The sequence below is a fragment of the Phoca vitulina genome, unplaced genomic scaffold, assembly GCF_004348235.1.
Source record: "Phoca vitulina isolate PV1807 unplaced genomic scaffold, GSC_HSeal_1.0 scaffold13, whole genome shotgun sequence".
NCBI classification, from domain to species: domain Eukaryota; kingdom Metazoa; phylum Chordata; class Mammalia; order Carnivora; family Phocidae; genus Phoca; species Phoca vitulina.
The window spans coordinates 20,969,071-20,985,659 of record NW_022589716.1 but is presented as its reverse complement, the minus strand read 5'-3'; the positions used below and the strand labels follow the sequence as shown (position 1 = coordinate 20,985,659).

The 16,589-nt window shown below is 46.9% G+C and overlaps 1 protein-coding gene across 1 annotated transcript in view; it reads left to right on the top strand.

Annotated features, from left to right (window-relative positions):
• Positions 1-3,701: 3,701 nt before the first annotated feature.
• Positions 3,702-16,589, top strand: part of PRICKLE2 (prickle planar cell polarity protein 2) — a 312,913-nt gene continuing 300,025 nt past the window's right edge. The window contains exons 1-2 of the mRNA XM_032411692.1: positions 3,702-3,887; positions 4,664-4,749. Of these exons, the coding sequence (XP_032267583.1) occupies positions 3,846-3,887; positions 4,664-4,749 (128 nt within the window). The 5' untranslated portion in view covers positions 3,702-3,845. The remainder of the gene's footprint in view (positions 3,888-4,663; positions 4,750-16,589) is intronic.

Below are 16,589 nucleotides of genomic sequence, written 5' to 3'. Positions count from 1 at the left end.
GGTATTAGAAGACCTCAGGCAACAAGGGCACAATTTTCCATTCAGATAAATAATTTTACATTTCTGATTATAAAATGAGCGTATGTTCATTATAGGAAATACATTTAAAAGGCAAAAATAAAAAAACCTATTTTGTGTGTCTCTTTCCAGTCTCTTGATGCCTATTTTGAGACGAATTAAAGCCAGACAGCCTCTACTGGTTTTGTTTTCCCACTTTGTATGATAGCAAAGGCATTTTCCATGTCAGTAATCATGTATGCGGATTTCTCCAGGTTCCATCAGTAATTGCACTGCCTTGAGAGATGAGGAAAGAGCACACATCAAAGAGGTCTATGAAGGGCAAATGCAGCAATATAAAGCAAAATAAAATTGTCTACTGTTCACCTACAGCTGACAGTGAAATTGAGTTTTCCTTCCCGAGTTACCAAGCTTTATCTTCCTAAGCAAGATAAAGTGCTTGTTGACTAGAGAAGTAAGACCCTGCTTCTCAAACGTGAGCCTCAGGTGTGAGTAAGCCCATGGAAAACAGCCTCCTGTTCAGAGGAGATAAGCCAAGGGGGACTCGTCCAGCAGGCGGTGATTTAAAATTTTTTTTTTTTAGGGGCACCTGGGTGGCTCAGTCATTAAGTGTCTGCCTTCGGCTCCGGTTATGATCCCAGGGTCCTGGGATCGACCCCCGCATCAGGCTCCCTGCTCAGCGGGAAGCCCGATTCTCCCTCTTCCACTCCCTCTTCCACTCCCTCTGCTTGTGTTCCCTCTCTCACTGTGTCTCTATTAGATAAATAAATAAAATCTTTAAAAAAAAATTAAAAATTCTTTTAGTTTTACTGCTTTTTTAAAAAAAAGTCGAAGTATGATTAACATGCAATGTTACATTAATTTCAGGGTTTTTTATTTTAAGACTTTATTTGAGAGAGAGAAAGCACGTGACTTGGGGCTTGATCTTACAACCCTGAGGTCATGACCGGAGTGAAATCAAGAGTTGGACGCCCAACCGATGTCAGGGATGTTTTTTATGGCCGATGTCAGGGGAAGCCCTTGGTGCTCTGTTTAGGAGGTGAAACTGGACCCCATGCATGTGGCTCGATCAGACATGTGGAGACCTTACATCTTCTTGGCCTCTCCTCTTTAACCGAGAAACAAAAGTGAAATGCCCAGATCACCCACACCACTTTCCCCAAGGGCATAATTACTGTTACATCCTTCACCAGCCACGTCTATCCAGAGGCAGGACGATTGCCCCCTGCCCTTGTACTTCCTTCCAGGGAATTTGAAGAAGGTGCTGCTTCCTCAGGATACGTTCCTTCCATCTGTTAGAAACTTGTAATGCATTGGTTTTGTTCCTGACCTTTACCGACAGTTTTCATAATTAAAATACAAGTAGGCAATATCCACAGCGAGAACATGGTCCTCCCGACCCACACCTGCCAGTTAGAAGGCCATGCACAGTGCAGCATGGAGCAAGGAATGCAGCAGCCCTGCTGAGAAGGCCAGGTGAGCCTTCTGCACCTGTACTGATTATTCACCTGGGGTTTTAATTGCTACCACCCCTGCCCCCCACCTCTACCAAAGCTACTGCCTTCTCTTCAGTCATTTAACAAACATTTGTCAAGCATTGGAAATGAGCGAGAGCCTGTGCTAGGCCTGTGCAAATAAAGAGATGAATGAGCCATGGCATTTACTCTCTGCAAGTGTACCATCTACTGGTGCTGGGGGGTGTTGGGTAAATACATAAAAGCAATATAAAGGAGTCTACCCTTTAGGTCCCTAAGCGTTGGGAGTATTTTTTACAGAGCTAGGATTATGGTGAGGTGAGTGAAGGAGGGACAGGTAAGTACAGGGTGGGATCTGGTCTTTATTTAAAATGTTGACTTTGCGCTGTGAATTGTGCAAGACTGTTGAATCTCAGATCTGTACCTCTGAAACAAAAAATGCAATATATGTTAAGAAAGAAAAAAAAAAGAAGAAGAATGTAGCAGGAGGGGAAGAATGAAGGGGGGGAATCGGAGGGGGAGAAGAACCATGAGAGACGATGGACTCTGAAAAACAAACTGGGGGTTCTAGAGGGGAGGGGGGTGGGAGGATGGGTTAGCCTGGTGATGGGTATTAAAGAGGGCACGTTCTGCATGGAGCACTGGGTGTTATGCACAAACAATGAATCATGGGACACTATATCTAAAACTAATGATGTAATGTATGGGGATTAACATAACAATAAAAAAAATTAAAAAAAAATAAAATGTTGACTTTGTTGCATCAATTACGATTCTTTAAAATATTGCATAAAAGCATTATTTATCTCAATTACTGAGTTTTTTGGGCCGCCTGTAAATTTCACTCCGCACTTGCCTCACCCTTGTTCTGGCCTGGAACTCAAATCAAACCTTGCTCTCTAGGCATTGATGATCATCGGCGAACACTGACACACAGCAAATATCTAAGCCGGGTCACGTCCCCATTCTTTTGCATCTGGGGTAGAGATAGACTGGCCTTGCCACTAATTTGCTATTAGCCCAAGCACACAGCTTTTCAGCTCGCAGCCTCAATGCCTAAGCCCAGAGAAATATCTTTTTGACAATGACAAGACATTTGACATTTATGGAGTCCTCACATTGTGCAGGTGTTGTTAGAGGACCTAGAGCCACTAAAGTGAACAAGCGTGGCTGAGGGCAAATAAATAAGTAAACAAGATCATTTCAGTGTATGCCATGGGTGGTATGAGGGAGTGTCTGTGTGTGAGATGTTACAATAGGGGGTCAAGGAAGTTTTCTCAGGGGAGGTGGTATTTAAGCTGAAACATCAATGGGAAGTGGACACCAGGGCCTATACCGCTCAGACTTGCAAACTTTTTTGTTCTTTGACAGCTAATCTCTAATGAGCCCTTAGTCTGTGCCTGTTACAACATCTGTAACAAATCTACCTGTGCCCACTCATCTCTCTCAACAACACTGTGAGATTAGGACTCTCGTTGTATCTCTTTTTATTCGATAAGGAGATAGAATCACAAAGTCAGTTGATATGGGAAGATCACCAGCTACCAAGTGGTGGGAAAAGCATGGGCACGTGGTGGGGGGAGGGGGCGCGTCAAAGCTTGCCCTGCAAGGGTTCAACAGTTACTTAGGGAGCCTGTGCTGTATTCCAGGCGCTGGGCGGGTGGGGGCATCTGTCGTCCTCCTCCTCCTCATCTACCAGTACTTAGTGAACGCATTCCAGGCATGTCACAAAACTTTTTAAAATAGTCCATTTTGGAGGACGATGGGACTGTTCTAGATCTTGATTGTGCTGGCTGTTAATAGGTCTGTGTGAATTTGTCAAAACTGGCAGATTTGTGCACCACAAGAGGGGAATTTTACTGTATGTGAATTCTACCTTCATTTAAAAAAACTTAACCCCTCATCCCTCCACCTCCAGCCGCTACCCAGGCCAAAGCACCAGGGGGCCTTCAAGTGGTCCCTGCCCGAACTTCGCCGGGGGTGAGGGACGAGCCCTTGTGGGCGGGCCCAGGTGCGGGAGCGGCGGTGGCGGCGGCTGGCCGGCGGGGAAGCCGGGGAAGGGAGAGAGTAGGCGCAGCCGGTGCGGGGGAGGGATGGGAAGAGCCCGCGGCCCGCGGGGCGAACCCGGGGAGGCGGGGGGATGCCGGGAGAGAGGGAGGGACCTGCGGGCGGGAGAGCGAGAGGCACCAGCAAGGGAGGCGGGGGAGGCGTGCGCTCCGGAGCGAGCCCGGGGCGGCGAGGCGGAGACAGCCAAGCCACGGGCCGCCGAGCGTGCCCGCCCAGGCGACCCGCCCTCCCGGCCGCGGTGCGGACCGACCGACCGACGGCGCTGCGTGCAGGAGGCGCCCGGCCATGTTCAGCCGGAGCTCCCGGAAAAGACTCTCCAGCCGCTCGGTGAGTGTCCCCCACCTGAGCGGGGCCGATCTCTGGGTCCCCCCGCCCCTGGGCCTCCGCGAGCGCCCCTGTCCAGCTTCCCCCCGCGCGGCGGCCGCGCACCTGTGGCCCCAGGTAAGCCGGCCCCGAGGGCAGGGGGTCCGGGGCGCGCGGGAGCGCTGGAAGGCGCCGAAGGGGTTAAGTCCGGAAACCCAGTCTGGGCGAGAGCGAGACCTGGAGCGGTGGCCCTGTGTGTCACAGTCTGGGGGCGCCCGGGAAAGCCCCCTCCCTCGCCTTTTCCCGTAAAGCAGATCGGAATCACAGTATCTAAGCTCCACCGTCCAGCCTCTTGGAGCTCTAGCCGCGGACTTGACTTTGGGCTGTGTTTTGGGGTGTCCTGTGCTGCCCCCTTCCCGGGAGCACCGGCATGGCCCAAGGCGAACGAGCGATGGTCGCTTCTCGGGGACCCTGGGGAACAGAAAGGTCTTGCTTTTGTTTCTTAGAAACCCCAAGGTGTCTGGGGGAGACAAAGCCCCAGCCATGACCATTTCTTGGTGGCTTGGTGCCCACGCCAGCGGGTAGCCCGCCCGGGTCCACACACCCCTCCCCACGAGGGAGACCACCCCTGGGGCGCCGGCAGCACCCCGCCCCGCATCCCCCACAACGGAGAGGAACGTTGGAGGCAAATTTGATACGGTGGGGTGGGAGGGGCAGGTCATTCTGCCTGGGACGCCAGTGGGGCTTTGGAGGGAGGCCCCGTGGTGGAAACATGGTTGTGTTGTCTTTTTGTTTTGAAGTTGACTGGACTGGGGCGGATAGAGAGAGGCCAGCCATGTAACGCCTGTGGTGACCAGTGCCCAGGCTTCGCCTTGCATAAATGGAGGTAGGATGCATTAAATCCCATTCCTTAAGGCATAACAATTCCGGGGATGGGGAGTGGGGAAACATATATCTATATCTACACACACACACACACACACACACACACACACACACACACGCCTATATTTATCTCCTTTTGTAAATCTCACTTGTAAGTCACATGGAAAGAATGCAAAGGCTGTTCCTTTAAGACTGGGGCTACATCTGCTACAAATATTGAAAGGTGGAAGTGGTGGCCAGACACTGGGGGATGCAGGAGAGCTGGGCTCAGGCTGCATTTCCCTGATGGGAGAGTTTTGAGTCCCTCCTACCCACACTCTGTGTATCTAAGTTGCTCAGCCCCAAACAATTCAACTTGGGCATGGCAGTGTCTCCCAGGGCCACAGCGCGGCGCAGTGTGTGGAGGATACCCCAGACTAGCTGGTGTTTTCAATTCAGCCCCTGTAGCTCTGGGTCCCACCCACAAACCCACTACTGCCCGCCTGCGCTGTGTCAACCCTCTTCGGTGGCCAGATGTTTCTTATTAATGGGCCGTGAATGTTGACTTCCAGGCAGCCGCAGCCTGGATTGGAATGATTATGTTTGGGAGATGCGGCATCGGGGTGCCCTCCCGTTGCATCTGGCTGCTGGAGCTCTGGTTGGAAAAAGTTGGGGTGCAGCCTTGCAGACTCTCGGTTTGATGATGTAAGATGAGGCGGATCCTTGGCGACTTCACGAAAAGGAAGAACCAGTGACAGGAGAATGTCGGAGACGACATCCTGACATGTTCTCTCTTTGATGAGTGCATCTTTCCCTTTTCCCCACCACTCATATGGCCCTTTGAAGGGGTGGTTTCTGGGCACAAGGGGGGGAGAAGCCTGCTTTGATTTTATTTTACCCCTCTGTGTGTGCTTCTCTACTTTCTCCCAAATGGTAATGTGTGCTGGGCACCCAGTTCCAAGGAAACTCCCAGCCGGCTCCTTCAGAAATGAAATGCTTTTGTTCCTGCCTCCGACGGGTCTGGTAGCCTCTTTGCTTTGTTTCAAGGCGCTGAGCGCAGCCCTTATGGCTCCCAAGCATTTAATAACTTCTGTGTCAGAGGCAAGGCCAGGCGACCTTATAAATATGTAATGGGCAGAAAGAGGCATCCATCACTGCCAGTTTTGTAGCCCAAATAGGTGTGGTCTGAGCTGGCCCCTTGCGCATCCCAACTGTGAGAGTAGGGGATCCATGGAAGAGGTGTAGGGGCCTGACTTTGTAAACCCAGTCCAGTATGGCAGGACTGCTGGCTTCCTTTCCCATCTCTCTGGTGCTCTCACGGGGGTGGGAAAGGCAGAGTCAAGAACAGGAGAGTGCTTTCCCAGCTCCTCCCCTCCTCAGGAGCCTCGGGGTCACCTCTGACCAGAGGCCTGTGGGGTGGTGTGCAGTGTGGGGGTTGTGGCCTGACGCGCCTCCTTCTGTGTGACCTCTGGCCTCCAGTGAGTCACTTGGTCTCCCTAGTTCTTGGTTCCCCAACCATCAGGTGGGAATAATCATGGTACTCAGCTCACAGCATGATTGGAGGGGTTAAATGAGATACGGAAGACCCATTATTTGCCCAGGATCAGGCTTACGGTAACTAGTGGCTACGTTTGTTATATTTTTAGCTTCCTCTCAACTGCTGCTTGGGAGGAGGCCTCAGTAGCCTGTTTGAGGCTGCTGGGTGTCCAGGTTACGGTAGACGTTCATGACCACAGTTTCTTGGAGAACCTTCAGCCGTTTTAATCCAGTTGATTTTTGTGACGGGGGAAACAAGTGTTGTCTTTTCAGCCCATGAGGGAGCCTTTCTTTTGGAGAGAGACCCTTTCATGAGGCTGAGACGGGTTTTCATGCAGAAGCAGTTTCCCCATTGACAGCAGAAAGGCTTCACTGGGGCTCCATGAATGGGGTTTTTATGGTATTTCCGCCCATTGCTGGAAAGGAAGCAGCTCCTTGCTTTTGCTCCCTCCTTTTCCCCCATGGGCGTATTTTCTGGTGACCTTTTGGAAAAGAGGGACAGCCATTCCTGGGGGACAGCACAATGTTCTTTTTTGGCATTTTGGAGCCCACAGTGTGCTCACTTTCCACTCCTCTGACTGCGGAGGCTGTGAGCCCCTGGGAGAGACCGTTGTGCCCTGAGAGGAGCAAAAGGCTGGCCTGATGGAGGCTGAAAGGCTCCTTTGGGTCTGACCCAAAGAGAGAGAATTTCCCTTACCCCAGAGTACCAAGGCACCCTAAACATTACTGCGTGGCCTCTCCTCTCGCATCTCTGCTTCCACACTGGTCCTCTCCGATCCACTGCCCACCAGCAGGCACCTCCCCAAAGTAGAACAGAATGGAGGCCCTGCATCCAGCTTGAAGGTACTGGGTGTAGGAACGTTCTAGGGGAGGAAGCGTGTTATAAACAAACTTTGCTTCCTCCTCTGGTGTAGTGGGGGGAGCTAAGGCTTTGAAGTCCAGACGGAGCTGGCCCCGCCGTCTTGCTCTGGCTTTGACAAGCTGTGTGACCTTCAGCAAACGGCTTGGGCTCCCTGAGTTTCATTTCCCTCCGCTGTCAAAGTGGGATCTCTCCACTGAACAAATATTTGAGTGCCTGTTTTGTGCCTGGCTCTCTGCTGGTGCTGGGGATACAGCAAAGAACGCACCAGACAGGATTCCTGCCCTCATTCAACAAATAATTACATTTTAGATAAGGTGGTCAGGAAAGGACTCTCGGAGGAGGTGACATTTGAGCAGGGACCTAGATGAAGCAAGTGGAGGAGGAGGAACCCTGTTGATTCAAACCTGGGGCGGGAACCAGCTGTTATCACCATCTCCCGGGAGCTTGCTAGAAACGCAAAATAGCAGGCCCCGCCCTAGACTTATTGAACCAGAGTCTGAGCTTTAACAAGATCCCCAGCTGATTCGTGTACACCTTAGAGAGAGAGAGAAATGGGGAGTTCTAACACCTAGCCCTGTGGATGCTGAATTGTTCTCTGTACTTTGGGGCTTCCTCTGTGTGAGGAAAGACGCCAAAGGTCCCGTGGAAGGCTCATAGAGTTCGTGGGGATTTCCCTGAGTTACAATACTCTTTCCCCGTTTCTGTTATCACCCACACCTGTAGGTGGCAAATGGGCGGATTTGTAGGGTTTCTAAAGGAAAAAAAAAAACCCTAGGAGGGCTCACAGGTGTCAAGCACAGTGCTGTCCTCCACCTGATCTAGGGCAGGTGGAGAGCAAAGGTGAGCACTGTTGCCCTGCAGGTGACCCGGCCACAAAGCAGCAGCACCTCGGGGCAGCCTGGAGCCAGCCCCGCAGTGGCCGGGCACCAGAGGGGATTTTCATTAAGAGGAACATTAAGGCATCTTCATGGACTGCGGCCAGAACGAGATCATTAATAACTAAGCTCTCCGTGTACTATGAGACAGCATGCTCAGTGGGGGTTAATTGAGCTTGCTTGTTTGCAACCAGTTTGAGCAGGGAGAGAAAAATAGCCATTTTTACAGGGAAGATTTGCCCTGCAAATGCCAAGGCTCGATGAATAAAAGCAGTAATAATAACTCCAAAACATCAGCCATGACAAGGATGGGCGCTTACCCTGTCCCGAGCTGTGCCTCCACCTATTACATACATTTCTAGTTCGTCCTCACCAAACTCTCCAAGGTAGATGTGGGGATTTCCCTGATGAGGAAACTGAGGCTCCGAATTGTTAAATAATCTGTCCCAGGTCTCCTGGCTAGGGAGAATGAGCCAGAATTTAGCTCTAAAACCCCGGTTCATTTTCTTGTGACTTACTGCCTCTTGTTATCTCTCTGTTGTAAGGCAGAGGGCTCTCCGGTCACATCCAGCCCGCAGGTGGATTTTCTTTGGTCTGCACAGTGTGTTAAGTAAGAGGGCTTTTTATAACGTTAAAACCCAGGTTTCCAGCTTCTCTTTGAAAATGCAAGGATGTGGTAGCAAGGGGCCTCCTTTGCTACCTTGGCAGCATGTGAGTGGTTTTTCTTCAGGTGGATGTGACCTCGGCTTGCCGTCGTCTCTGACATTCCAGTTGCACTGAAGGGCCTCTTCAGATATTTAGGCGACCTGTCCCATACTGGAAGTGATTGGAGTTTGTAAACCCTGAATAAGCATGCTCCTCTCTCAATGACCTTAAAAAATAGTACGCTTCTGTAGTAGTAGCTACCATTTCGAAAGCTCTGACAATGTCAGGCAAGCGTTCTATGTCTTTCTTGTCTTGCCCTGACAGCAGTCCTTGGAGATGGCACGGTTATTTTTACCTGTTTTAATAGATAAGGAAATGGAGTCTCTCGGGGTCAAACAATTTGCCTAGATTCTATAGCCAGCCAGTGGATGGTATTCCAGCCTTGTCTGACTGCAGAATTCTGTGTCTGGACCAGGATTTTTCAAACTTGGCTGGCATGTGAATTCCCAGGGCATCTTATTCAAATGCAGATTCCGACTGAACAGGATTGAGGCAGGGGCCTAAGATTCTGCGTTTCTAAGAAGCTCCCAGGTGATGCTGATGCTGCTGGTCCAGGGAACACACTTTGAATAGCAGCAGTCTGGACCCGGGGTCGGCAAATTAAGTCTTGCTGGCAAATCTGACCCTTTACCTGTTTTGTATGACTTATAAGACATACATGGTTTTAACATTTTTTTAATGGTTGGAAAAAAAAATGGGGAGCCTGGGTGGCTCGATCGGTTTGAGCATCCGACTCTTGGTCGGGGTCATGAGATTGAGCCCCGCATCAGGCTCTCTGCTCAGTGCAGAGTCTGCTTGTCCCTCTTCCTCTGCTCCTCATCCTGCTCTCTCTTTCTCTCTCTCTCTAAAATAAATAAATAAAATCTTTAAAAAAAATGGTTGAAAAAAAAATTAGGGATATTTCATGACCTAGGAAAATTATATGAAATTCAAATTTCAGTGCCCATAAATAGCTATCTGAACAAAGTCAAGTGCATTTGTTTGCATACTGTCTGTGGCTGTTTTCTTGCTATAGTGATAGAGTTCAGTATTTGCAACAGGGATCATTTGGCCTACAAAGCCAAAAACATTTACTGTCTTGCCGTTTATAGAAAATGTTTGCCAGTCGCTGGTCTGTACCACTGTGTAGGGGAATATGCAAGGCGCTTTCCTTGGTTTTAGAAGAAAGGAGTCTGAGAAACTTTTGGAATTAGAACCAGAGGAAACCTCCCCTCCAACCTGGATGAGATTGGTGCAAAAATCAAAGACAACCAAAGAACCAGGGAGTAGACCAAAGCCATTTCTAAAGGGCATGTGGAGATGAGGCTTGCAAGACCAGATCAATGCACTGCCAATGGATTCTAAGCTCCTTGTAATCCCTTTAACGTTTCAGCTTTGCTGATAAATGTAGATTCGACTTGAGTATTAAAAGACGGGCTTTTAGAATAAGCCTCCTGGAGTTGCACTTTCAAGAGCAGCTGACGTGGAAAACTCAGACCAGTGGTAGTTTTGTGAGGTGGTTTTAGTTATGCAGAGCGGTTTGTCTCCGGACAGCCACAACCGGAGGCCTTTCCAGCCAGGATGCTTTGGCCCCACGCAGCTGCCCCAGAGGCCACGCTCACTGGGTCAGCCAAGACTGCCTTGAAAAGCATCTTAGTTGCCTGGGCAGTTGTGTTGATTGATGACTCGAGTGGTGATCTGGGGAGATGCCGGCCTGGTTTCCTTTAGTGGATTGTTTTTTTTTTTGTTTTGTTTTTTTAATTTTTATTTTATTATGTTATGTTAGTCTCCATACAATACATCATTAGTTTTTGATGTAGTGTGTAGTGATCCACGAGTCATTGTTTTCTTATAACACCCAGTGCTCCATGCAGTACCTGCCCTCCTTAATACCCATCACTGGGCTAATCCATCCTCCCACCCCCCTCCCCTCTAGAACCCTCAGATTGTTTCTCAGAGTCCATAGTCTCTCATGGTTCATCTCTCCCTCCGATATCCCCCACTTTAGTGGATTGTAATTTGGCTAAGAAATGGGTTCCCACCAATTATTTTGCTTGGGGAGGAAAAACACTCTGTCTCCGTCAGTTGAAGGGCCAAGAAAAGGGTGGGGGTGAAAGGAGATGGGGTGTGTGTATGTGTGTGTGCACCCAAGATGCATGCCTGGAATCCTCAAAGTAGGGAAGGATCCTTAGCAGCTCAGAAGCTTGCTGTTTGGCTCATTTTAGGTCCTTGGCATTTGATAATATGCTTGATGGAAGCTTCAGCACCTTTGTAGGATTTTTCTCTTGAAGAAAGCTGTTAGTTCATCCCAGTATGTCCGTATTATTGTCTCTGATTTTGAAATAAGGTATGGCTATTATAAAGTACTTTAAAATCACACACCCTCCCACACACATACACATATAAAACTTACATAGCCCACAGAAGAAAACCCTTAATTACACCTTGGAGAGCAGGGGTCAGCAAACCACAGCCAGTGGGACAAAATCAGGCTGCTACCTGGTTTTGTATAGCCTACTAGCCAAGAATAGTTTTCCTATTTTTAAGTGATTGGGGGAAAAAAAAAATCAAAAGAAGAATAACATTTTGTGGCACATAAAAATTGTATAAAATTTACATTTTAAGTCCATAAATAGAGTTTTAATGGGACACAGCCATGCTCCTTCCTTTCGTATCCTCTCTGGTGGCTTTTGGAATGGCAGAATCTGGTAGCTGAGACAGCCCTTGTGGTCCAGGAAACTGAAAGAGTTGACCAAGTAGCCCTGTGCTGAAAGTCTGCGGACCCCACAGCTAGACATCTCGAGATCTATTGCTTATGGCTTGGTTTTTATTTCCTCAGTTTCATTCAAATTATTATTTGTTAAGATTTTAGAGAAAATATACATTTTATGTGGTCTTTTGTAGCATACTTTTAGAAATTTTTTTTGGATATGTTTGCATGCAATTATAAAAAGAGCAAAAAGATCGAACCTAATACATTTATTAGCTTTTAGAATCCAGTGTATGGGTTATCAGTGAATTGAAAATTGTCTGCTCATGGCCACTTTGGTTGTTTTCCATCGTTCCTGATTATATACTGTATGATGATAGCTTTTCTTATGCTACAACGGGGCTACATGGAGCTCTTGTCAAATTGTCCTCCAAATAGATGGTGCCAAATTCCACCCCTGCCATTGAAAAAATGTGCGTATATTTATGTGTTCTTCAGGCTGAAACTTTGAAACATCTGAGCTTGTATAGCAACCTTGTTATTAATCCTTGTTTAATCACCCTGAGTGACAATTTGTACCCGATGAACAGTGAGAAAGCACAGAGCACTGATGTCAGTCATCTTTTTTTTTTTCAAAATACATTTTATTTGTCTTTAATCTGGAAAGTGGTACTCACATTCTGTTGAAAGGTTGTCATTCATCCTTATGCTTCTGTTGTTTAAGGTTGATGGGATGAGGGGGAATCTCATAAATGTGTTATTTTGTGGCCTGTTGGTTCAAAAAGCTGTAAGGTTATCCTTTAACTCTGCCATTAATGAGAACCCCAGGGGGAATTCCCTGTGGGACAGAGGGAGCATTCCCTAAAGGGAATGATTGCCAGAGCATTGAACATTTGGAGATCAAAAGGATTCTACCTGCGTTATGTATGGGAGAGCCATGGGGGGTGATCTCTGGGGAGAAATGTATACTTTGAGGCAGTGTCATAAAAACTTCTATGAAGCGGATAAGGGCTTATGTGGGAACATTAAGGCTGAGTGGTTAAAGGGACAGGCTTTAAAGACATTTTGCTGGTATTGTAGTCTTGGTTCTTTTACTAGCTAAGAATCCTTGAAAATGTGACTTAACCTTTCTGAGCCTTCCTTGGTTTTCTCATCTGAAAAATGGGAATAATATTACTACTATGAAGTTTTCAGGAGGATTACATGGGATAAAGCATGGAACATGCATCATTGTGTGTGGTGTGTAACGTAAGCCCTGTAGGTTTGTGGTTGAAAGAAAGATGAATAGCAGAATTGGATAAGGAGTAGGAAGGCGGGAGTGCCTGGGGGCTCGGTTAAGCATCTGACTCTTGGTTTCACCTTATAGCATGATCTCATGGGTTGTGAAATCGAGCTCTTCATTGGGCTCTATGCTCAGTGGGGAGTCTGCTTGAAGATTCTCTTCGTTTGCCCCCCCCCCCAGTCACAGTCTTCCCCCCACCCTTCTTTCTCTCTCTCTCTCTCTCTAATAAATAAATAAATCTTTTTAAAAAAAGGAGTAGAAAGTTATGGGTTCATGGCCCTGGAAATTGGAGATTCAATGACAGAGAACAGACCCCCCCCCGCCCCCGCCCGCCGCCATGAGCTGCAGAGCTTCATTTGTTAAATGGGTGTGATGATCCTAGTTCTATGAACTTCAGTCAGAAGAGATGGAGTCTCCAAGCTCCCCCCGCCCCCCAACCATGTGGGAGTTCAGGTTCTAAAGGAATGAGTATTCCGGATGGAATAGCAGATTCACCTCACACACTTGCCAGCAGACAACTATACTTCAGATGAAGTGGAGTTTAGAATTGGACCCTATACCCTCACAGTCTATTTGCTTAAATGAAGTGTGCATATGATGTTTGTTAAAACAGTTTGCAAACCATAACAAGAAGAAAACATGTAAATTTTGCCCCCGGGGTCAGTATATAAAAAGGGACCTTTTTTGTGCCTTGTGCCCACCAACTGGACCATGAAAATTCATGTCCAAGATGAAAGCCACTCATCATCAAGGCGATACTTCATCCATGTTACTCAAGCCTGCTTACTAAGTGTCGGTTTTGTGGCTTCTGGTGTGCCATACCAGACACTTGGACTTACGTGATCATTAAAGAGAAGCTCCCTTTTCTAAGGCATGAAAAACAAGGATATTGATAACAATATTTGAACCCCAAGATCCTACCCTGAAAACTCCTGAGATAAGATCTGCCCTGTACCTATATTTTGTTGCCATGGTACCAGATTTAAAATTTTAAGTAGTTGCCAACATTTGATGTTTCATGTAAGAAATCAGGTTTGGGGTTTTCTCTGGAGTAAAGAATTTCTGGCAATCCTGGGCTTATATTCCTCCCTTACTTTCTGATTTCAACTTTTCCACAGTCCCCACCATTCCCTATTGTGTTACACTTGGCCTGCCTCACTCATTTACATTTCGGACTGGCTGCTGTAGACATCTAATTTTGTGCTACTAATTTGAAGAAGCAAGTGAGTGATTATGCATGACTGGAAGGAGATAAGAATGGCAGAACAGAATAAAGTTGCCACTTGGCAGGGACAAGTGCACTGAGCAGGACATCTAAGTAGCTAAATCGTCCCTATCTGGGAGATGCTCTTTGGAAGGAGCTCACATTGTTGAGGGTCTGCTGTATGGTTGGCTCTTTACATGCTGTAGCCCATGACTCCCTCAGAACAATTTTCTGAGGCATGTATTTTATCTTCTACTTTGTAAACAGGAGAAAACTGAGACCCAGAGAGGTTAGGTAACATGCCTTAGGTCACACGGGTAAGAAGTAGTGGTGTCAAGATTTGAAACCAGGTCTTTGGAGCTCAAGATCCCAAGTGCTCTAACCAAGACAACATGTTTAGCTCTGGCATTTTTGACTCTCCTTGTCTAAATATAAAACTGTACCATAAGACTGATGAATCACAGACCTGTACCTCTGAAACAATACATTATATGTAAAAAAAAAAAAAAAGATAGTAGGAAGGGAAAAATGAAGGGGGGAATCAGAGGGAGGGACGAAACATGAGAGACTATGGACTCTGAGAAACAAACTGAGGGTTCTAGAGGGGAGAGGGTGGGGGGGTGGGTTAGCCTGGTGATGGGTATTAAAGAGGGCACGTATTGAACAGAGCACTGGGTGTTATACGCAAATAATGAATCATGGATCACTACATCAAAAACTAATGATGTAATAATGTATGGTGATTAACATAACATAATAAAATTAAATTAAAAACAAAAACAAAAAAACTGTACCTTGGGAAAAACAGTCATATTCTCAGTGGTCTGGGGATGAGATTGGACTGTTGTCTATACTGAACAAAATGTCTGAAGAACCCTGGGATAGTGGGTTTGTGGATGGGGGCTTTAAGGGTAAACTCCTGTAAAATCAGAGGGCTTAGGGTGTCTGAAAGGTGAGAAACTGGCTACTTGCAGTTTCCCCATCAGATCTGCATACATTGAAGGGGGCTCCATTCAGCTTGCTGACAGGTTTAGTGTTAAATTGGGCTATGGGGGGGAGCTTGTGAAAGGCAGGAGTCCGGGAGTCCGCAGAATGCCATTTGGATGTTTCCTAGAGGAAACCTCTGCAGAAGAGGTCAGGGGCGGGAGTTTGCAGAGCATCCCTTCTGCACCCAGCTTGAGTCCATAAGCTAAAAATAAGCAGGATCTCCCATCTTTGGACCTGTGCTTTTGAACTTATGTTCCCCAATGCTTCACAGATCCTGACACCACGTTGCAAAGCAGACACAAACCCGTTTGACAGCTTGAAGGCATTTAATGAGAGCGTTATTTGATTTTATGTTTGGTAAACTACTTGGTGATGCAGAAACTGCTTTCACAATTCTTAAAAACTGGCTCATTAAGTGTACATGTAACATCCAGAGTGGGTCCTCCGCATGAGTGCTGAGGAATTAGGCCTCCAGGGGGCTTATTAGAAGAATGCAGGTGTTTTCTTTCTTCAACGATATTATGAAATTACTCTGATAATATAATTTCTCAAAGTCTTTTGTTCCATAATCAGGCACCCAGGAGCACGTGCCTGTCATTTGCATCCTTGATGACTTGGCCTTTGGAGCTTTTCCAGTGACTTACTGAGTTGTTGGGAGGTTATAATGACAGTTTCCTCTCAGCTTCATGAAGCCCCAGATTTGGAGGCAATTGATAACAGGAACGTCTCCATCATCTTGGGTCCAGGAGTATTTGAAGCCACAGGGAAGGACACGTACATAGGTTTTCCTGGGTTCTGGGAGGTAGAACGGTTTTGTAGATTATCCAATTGCTAGGGATTTTTAGAAAATTCTGGTTTTTACTTTTCAAAATCCTGGTGATAGCAGCATTTTAAAGCAGGTTTATTTCGTATTTTAAGTTAATTTTGATCAAATTGTTGGACAATAAACGTGCCGTGTAGACAATTTGGAAAATTCAACAAAGTCAAATGATTTCTTTAGGCAAAAAAAAAAAAATAGTGCAACTTCATGACCCAAAAAGGAGTCCTCTCAGCATTAGGCTGTCGTGTCCTTCTAGGGTTTATTTTTAATAGGGAGTTTTACATAATTGTATTATTATGTAAATGAATACAAACTGGGTGACTTCAGATAACAGAAATTTATTCTTTGGAAGTTCTGAAGGCTAGAAGTCCAAGATCAAGGCGTCAGGAGCATGGTTCTCTCTGGAGGGTCTGTGGGGAAATCCACTCTGCGCCTCCATCTTAGCTTCCGGTGGCTCTTGGCAGCCCTTGGCATTTTTGGCTTGTAGATGTCACTCCCATTTCTGCTTCTATCATCACAGGGTGTTTCCTTTTGTTCTCTTCTCAGAAGGCCTTGCCATTGGATTTGGGCCCACCCTCATCCAGGATGATCTCATCTCAAGGTCCTTAACTTCATTACATTTGCAAAGACCCCTTTCCAAAATAAAATCAAATTTAGAGATTCCAGGTGGATGTATCTTTTGGCCACTGTTCAACCCATTATAATAATAATCATGGTGAGGAAGCATATACTATTTCATATTCTTCAGCAGTGCACCCAACTAAGGCTTTTTAAACATGGTATCTATAAAAGTATAGTGGCGCTGGAGGGCTAGGTATTGACTTTGGGGCACCTTTGTGGGGAACCCGCCTTTTGTCTTTTCTAGGTGCAACTAAATGCTTGCAACAGGCGGGGGTTGTGCA